At 42.1% G+C, this 7,101-nt stretch overlaps 1 protein-coding gene across 4 annotated transcripts in view; it reads right to left on the reverse strand.

Annotated features, from left to right (window-relative positions):
* The window catches only part of BABAM2 (BRISC and BRCA1 A complex member 2), a 443,349-nt gene that overhangs the window by 90,544 nt on the left and 345,704 nt on the right, over positions 1-7,101 (reverse strand). For all 4 annotated transcript variants that reach the window (XM_027113518.1, XM_027113517.1, XM_027113519.1 and 1 more), the window contains 2 exons: positions 6,011-6,081; positions 3,128-3,210 (listed from right to left, as the gene is read on the reverse strand). In XM_027113518.1, coding sequence (XP_026969319.1) covers positions 3,128-3,210; positions 6,011-6,081 — 154 coding nt within the window. The remainder of the gene's footprint in view (positions 1-3,127; positions 3,211-6,010; positions 6,082-7,101) is intronic.

Genomic DNA, 7,101 nt, shown 5'->3' on the forward strand with positions numbered 1-7,101 from the left:
ATCTTCATGACGAGAAAAAAGGGAATAAGTGGTCCCATGGGGGTTGTAACCAAGCAAGCAGATGCTTCCAAAAGAAGGTAAGTTTCAGATGCTTAACTATATGACTGAATAAAACGCATCACCTAACCAAGCTTCACTACGATGTTACAAGTCCTACATTTTAGATATAAGAAAGTAGCAGAAGGGTGGAAATAATTTATTTAAAGACAGGCTGTGAGTTAATGACGGAGCAGGAAACAGCATCAAAATCCCCTGATTCACAGACAAGGTCTTATCTGCCAAAGAGCCGAGAACGTGGGCCGTGACGCTAAGAGCGGAGAGCAAACGGCCCGGGGAGGAAAGGAGTAAGAGCCTAAGGAAACACTTAGGAAAAAGTAAATTAAACAAATCTCAGGGTCCCTGTACCTGTTCTAATGAGTGTCTGGGGGTTCTATGTTTCTGAAGAAGGTAATCAAAACCAAGTGAAAATATGACTTTAGGACTTAATTTTGCATGTGACAGAGGAAGGCAGAGAAGGGGCTGTAAGAAATAGTGGATACACAGTACTGTGGGGAAAACATTCTTTGGGGAATAGACCTTGCAAAGGAACAAGAACTGCTGTGACACTGAACGCACTGAGAGGAGAGCCGGCAGGAGCTAAGAGGTGGACGCTCTTTTATCCCGGAACAGCTCTCCTGCCAGGCCCCACCAGAACAGGCAGCCTTGAGTTGCATGTGGAAAACACAGGTGAGAAAGATCAGTGCCGAGGATATCTTTTTTACCTTATATCTGATATGATCTGATATCATCTTTTATTTTATTATTATTATTTTTTTGTGGTACGCGGGCCTCTCACTGCTGCAGCCTCTCCCGTTGCGGAGCACAGGCTCCGGACACACAGGCTCAGCGGCCATGGCTCACGGGCCCAGCCGCTCTGCGGCATGTGGGATCTTCCCGGACCGGGGCACGAACCCGCGTCCCCTGCATCGGCAGGCGGACCCTCAACAACTGCGCCACCAGGGAAGCCCTGACGTCATCTTTTTTGAAAATGGAATCATGGCTAGGAGACCAAAGTAAGTTTCGGGACAAACTGTTGAGATTTCATGCCACTTTGGGATGAAGAAATTGGTTGAAGCAGTCATCTAATTTACTGTTTGTAACTGTCCTCCTGTGTGTCCTTCCTTCTGCGTCCTTCTCTCACAGCTACTCCCGGAGGCCTCAGACCATAGCCACCACCATTCATAGCAGGGTACAGGTCCCTATTGCTGAGCTGGGCTAGAGGAAACACACCAGACTAATCCCCCAGGCAGCTGTCCAGGGTCATGAGACACAAACCAAGCTTACAGTCAGGATCTGGGGTCAGGTTACCAGGCTAGAAACAGAATCACTGGGATAAAGATGGTGGGGCAAAGTGGACAGAGCAAATAGGAAGTGAGATCTCAGAAAGCAATTAACACTCAGAACAGAAAACCAAAGCCGTGATAAGGTCAGAATTAAAAGTGAGAGCTGGAAGCAGCAGTACGAAGTTCCGCTCAGTAGAGCCACAGAAGATGGTGAGCAAAGAGGAGAGTGCCAGGAGGCCTTGACTGTGGGACTTCCTCTTCCACCTGGCCCTGTATTGTAGATTAAGCTCCATCTGCTGATGTCTCCACAGGACTTACCAACCAAATCCCCAGTGACATGAGAGGGACCTAAAACAGAGGGAGGCTTGTCCTAGTGATTTGAACAAGGTCATATAATTAGTTGGAGGCACACCCAAGATGAAAATCTTCACCTCTCCAACTCTCTGCTTATCTGTACGCATAATTAATATAGAGCAACATGCTTGCATTTTTCAGATGCATTTGAAAAGATGGTCCCCATGTAAGACTAGTTATCGAGTAGGAGCTCCACATGAAGCACTGCATGACAAGGTGGTTATCACTGGGAAATGCCTTAAACGACAGGGATAACCAACTTCTTAGAAGTACGTATGGCCAACTCTCAATTATTTCTATGTAGATTATACCGTGGTAAGGTTTTCATTAGAGTTTTCTTCCCTCTACCGCTATGGACATTTTGGGGTTTCTTCCCCTACTATCTGTTGTGTGACGTCAGGTAAGACAAATTAAGAACTATTTTAGCCTAAGCAAATCATAACCAAGAAAGTAAAACTGCTGGGGAAGAAAAATCGTCCCAAGTCGTTATCTTTATACTGACAGCTTGGCTAAACAGGGCCAAAGCTGTGCATCCTGAAATAGTTTATTTAAGTCTAGGGTAGTTCCACATACTGAGTGAAGTCAACCCAAACCCACCGCTTTTGTGTAACTGGACTCGGGAGAGCTGAAACTTCTGTGCCTTTGGCTTGAAGTCTGGGCATGTTGCATATCAAATGACTAAAGAATAAAGCTCGTAGCTGACTTGCAACTCAAACCTGGCACCATGGGTCACTGGTTCTTATATAACAAAGAAATATACAAAAGAGACTCTAAATGATCCATTAAGCGAAAGCTGGAGCAATGTTTACTGACTGATTAATATCATACAACAGGAATTTAAATAAGCCTACTGTGTGGAAAACACTGAGAAGTCATGTCAGGAATTCATTAAAACATAGTCCCACCTTTAAGATATATATTATATATTACCAAAGTTACAGATTTTTTTCACTTAATAAGAATGATAACCAAATGATCAAAGCAATATGTTTTGAGTAATCCTGAAAGTTTTGAGGCCTGAATCTGGAAAGATACTTTGAAAACAGAAATCTCTCTAGGGTAGGGTTTCTTAAATTCAGCACTACTGACATTGTGGGCTCGATACCTTTCTGTTTTAGGGACCTGTCCTATGCACTGTAGGATGTTTAGCTGCATCTCTGACCTCTACCCACTAATGCCAGTAACAACCACCGCCAGCCCTGGTCCCCTACCCGTCGTGACAAACAAAAATGTTTCCAGACATTACCAAATGTCCCCTGAGCAGCAAATGATACCTTGTTGAGAACCACTGATCTAGAGATATTTTCTCTTGAAGACCACGCAGTAAATAGACTTATGCTAAAGTAAAAGGAACCAAGTCAGGACACTAAAGTTTGTCATATTCATTATTACATGTGGTTTAGTACATTTTTAAATGCAGGCTGACATGCTAATAGCAAAAGTATACTCACTGTGTACAAGAAAACAAAAATCTTTCCACATCAGCAACAGAGTGAGTTTTGTAAAGCCTTCTGCATCATATTCCACGACACCCCTAAGTAATAAAAACATACACACAAACAAAAAACCCTCATAAAAACAAGGTATAAAGGAGATGGAAACAAGTAAAGAATATATTCATAAAGTCAGGGTTATTGCATCCGAGATGCATTTAAGACAAGTGAGTATTACCACAGGAAGGATGTGGGATTTGGAATGAAAGCAGCTAGGTTTAAGTTACAGCTTTGCCATTTTACTATCTGTTACAACCTCGGGCAAATCACTTAACCTTTGGAGCCTCAGTTTCCTCATCCGTAAAACAAATATAATCATATTTGTAAACTTCATCATGGAGTTGTGAAAAACAAGTAAAGTAAACCATAAAATGTTATGCAAATGTTAGTTATTAGTGATGAGCAAAAGGACAAATGAAGAAATCAGGGCAACAATGACCCTATGTCTGTACAGTGATAGTGAAATCTCACTCACTTAGGCACTGAACAGTAACAAGCAGTGACAATATTACTAACTACAGGATTATATACTACTTTCTTCCAAAGGATTTGGAATCCTTTCTCTTGTGTCCCCCTATCCTCCCCACCAGGCTCAAGACAAAGTAGCAACGTTAGCTGGGTGGACACTGGGTTCAGGTGGGAGATGCACGCTTCAAGCGTCAATGGAGAACAGCCTCTGAGCACGGAAGGGCCTGGAGAGAATTCTGATAGGCTCACCTCCCCCATTTCCCTCAAGAGCTAAGTGCTTAGGGGGTGTTACCATAATGTGCCAACACCAACCACACAGCGAGGACAAGGATAATGGTTTCTCTTGTCCATACAAGGAGGCCTTTGTTGTCCTTAGAGATGCCTTCATCCTGGCTGAGTCAGGCCAATCAGACCATTAATACTGATGGCCTCCAGGTTTAAGTAGGAAGGAACAGTTGAACTCATTGGGAAGGTAAGGGAACTAAGGCACTGAAGGCTTAGTGATTTGCTCAAAGACTGTTGATACATCACTAAGATCTGCTGACTTAAGTCAACAACTCTGTTCACCAGTTTGTATTTCTTTTAAGGATATGTAATTTACTCAACATTATAACACTGATATCTAAACTTTTTAGATCCTGCATCCCGTAAGCAAAAACGAGCACAGAATCCTTTTCATTACGCATATAGTACAGTATATGGTAGTACTTGTATATGATTTCGTAATTGTATACAAGTACTACTATATTATATGTATAAAAAAACACAAAAATGTACATAAACCGAATGAGATTTAAAAACAAGTGTAAATTCGATTTTCACCCTTTTCGTGAATGGAGTGAGGTGGGGCACACACCCCTGAGGGATGTGTACCCTGCTTTGGAGGTTATTGTGTTAACGTCTGCATTTTCGATTATATATAAGAAAGATACTCTTACTCAAAAATGAGGAGACTAACGGTGTCATTTATTAACCACTGTTTGTATCATAAGCACTTTCTCAAAATGCTCATAAATAAAGCTGAAAAAAATCTTAAGTATTAGAGACTCACGTAAGAGACAGTCATACTGTTTAGATATTGATACTTCTATTTTGGGGATATGACAGATTTCACTGTGGATAATGAGAAAATTTCTTGAAATTGTTTTGAGGAGTCAGAAATTTTGCTTATAATTATGCAACATTTGTAAAATTATACCCCAACCTTATTTTTTTTTAAGATTTTTTTTGACGTGGACCATTTTTAAAGTCTTTCTTAAAATTGTTTCTGTTTTATGTTTTGTTTTTTTTGGCCTCGGGGCATGTGGGATCATAGCTGCCCGACCAGGGATCGAACCCACACTCCCTGCCCTGGAAAGCGAAGTCCTAACCACTGGGCAGCCAGGGAAGTCCCCCCAACCTTATTCTTGACCTCATTTTCTCTTTCTTATTCCTTTTGCCCTAATTTCTTCATTACTTATTTAAAATTTTAATACACACACACACACACACACACACACACACACACACACACACACACCACTTCTCTGGAATAAGGTGGGAGATAACTAGACCACTAAAACCCTTAGGACTTAGTCCCCCCAGGTAGGTAGAGGGATCCACCTTTTAAAGAAGACTGTGAGGAAAGTCCATTTCCCAACTAAGCCCTGAGGGGAAAGTTGATAAGGGCTCTACCATCATTAAGGAAACAGCTGCAGAGCAGCCCACCTCGGGCAAAGGAAAGGGCCAGAGCACAGGGAGGGTGGGAGGAGATGTCTACCCTGGAACTGCAGCTATACACTTCCCTCCTCCCTTGTGGGGCCTTCTTCCAACTCCTAATCCCAAGTGTGAGTCATCGTGATGGTGTCTAATGCCAGACTTCCTTCCCGAATCTCTGTGGCCCTGTGGGGAGCAGTGGTCCTATCAGGAGACCTGAGTCCTGGGAACAGGATCCCAGCCTGGCTTTCTCTCCCCGAGATGTGTGACTTCCGCCGGGTGCCTGAACTGGCCAAGGTTTCGGGGCTTTCTTCAGTAGAATGTGCCAGTCATGCCTGCCTGCTTCACCTCATGACTGCTCTGTGATGACGGAGGTGAAAGTGTTGTGCAGACTATAAAGAGCCTGAGAAGAAGCAGGCCTTATGCCCACTGTTACTGCAGTGTTTGGGGCTAGTCATGCGCTGCTCCAGGGAAGATATTTGATTCTACTATTTACTAAAGAATGCTAAAGAAAAAAGTCTTCCTGGGAGCTTCAGTGTAAGCAACACACCAAGAAGAATCAAAATGGCATTCGGAGGTATCATACGGAAGAACTGCTATTTTCTTAATCAAGCCCTTATATTAGGGTCATCAGGACGTGAGTGCGTCATTGGTTTGTGGTTTAAACAAAGAACTTACGTGCCAAAGTGACTGAGAAAAGCAGCAATATACTCTCTTCTTTTGTGATATCCTTGAATCACATACTGCACCTGGAATAGGAACCCAAAGCTGAGAAGTGGAGTAGGAAATCATTAAACATTTTATTATGTAAAATTTCAAAGATTCAGAGAAGTAGAAAGAATAGCAAATTGAACACCCATATTCCCACACCTATATTCAACAACTGTGAATATTTTGTCTAGTTGCTTTATCCAGCCATCTACCTACCTATCAACCTGTCAATCAATCTTGCTGAAGTGTTTCAAAGGAAATTAGAGACATCATGACAGTTTGCCCCTAAACACTTAGGCATGCATCTCCGAAAAACAAGACATTTTCCTGCATAACCACAATACTGTTATCATACCAAATTTAGTAATCATTCTCTGAATTCATTTAGTATGCTCTGCTGTCCATTTTCAAAACTTCCCAATTGTCCCCAAAACATTTTTGAAAAAAGCAGGGTGTAAACAGGGATCAGGCATTTAATTCAGAAAGTCTTTTACTATAGAATAATAGTACCTCCTGCGGTGTGGATGTGTGTATATAATACTGACTTTCCAAAGAGACTGGGCTAGTTGTCTTATTCTGTATTCTCGATTCTCTGATTGTTTCCTTCCTTTTTTCTCTACCTTCTGTATTTCCTAAAATTGGAAGTTAGAGCTAAAGGTGTGACTAGATTCAGGTTAAATATTTTGGGCAAGAAAACTTCCTAGGTAATACTGAGTTTGATCATTGGTTAAGGTGATGCCAGCCAGACCACTCTACTGTAAGGGGATGTTTCCCCTCTGCCATAGTGAGTAATCCAGGGGTACACCCCTCAAAGCATGGGAAGATCTAGTTCCCATGAACCTTTTACTTAATGGTTTTAGTATCTGTTGGGAGATCCTTGTCTGAATCGATCACTTCACTAGGGCCTGAAAAAGTGGTGATTTTTGTATTCTCTCATTCCATCTGCATTTATCAGCTGGAATTCTCTATAAAGAAGAGCTTCCTCTCATCCAGTGGGTCTATTTGGTTATCTTGAACTACAACGCCTATTGAAAAGCCACAGTAATGCTCAATTCTTT

This window comes from Aethalodelphis obliquidens, unplaced genomic scaffold (genome assembly GCF_003676395.1).
Source record: "Aethalodelphis obliquidens isolate GAN/ISIS:26980383/991018 unplaced genomic scaffold, ASM367639v1 scaffold12, whole genome shotgun sequence".
In the NCBI taxonomy this organism is placed as follows: Eukaryota; Metazoa; Chordata; class Mammalia; order Artiodactyla; family Delphinidae; genus Aethalodelphis; species Aethalodelphis obliquidens.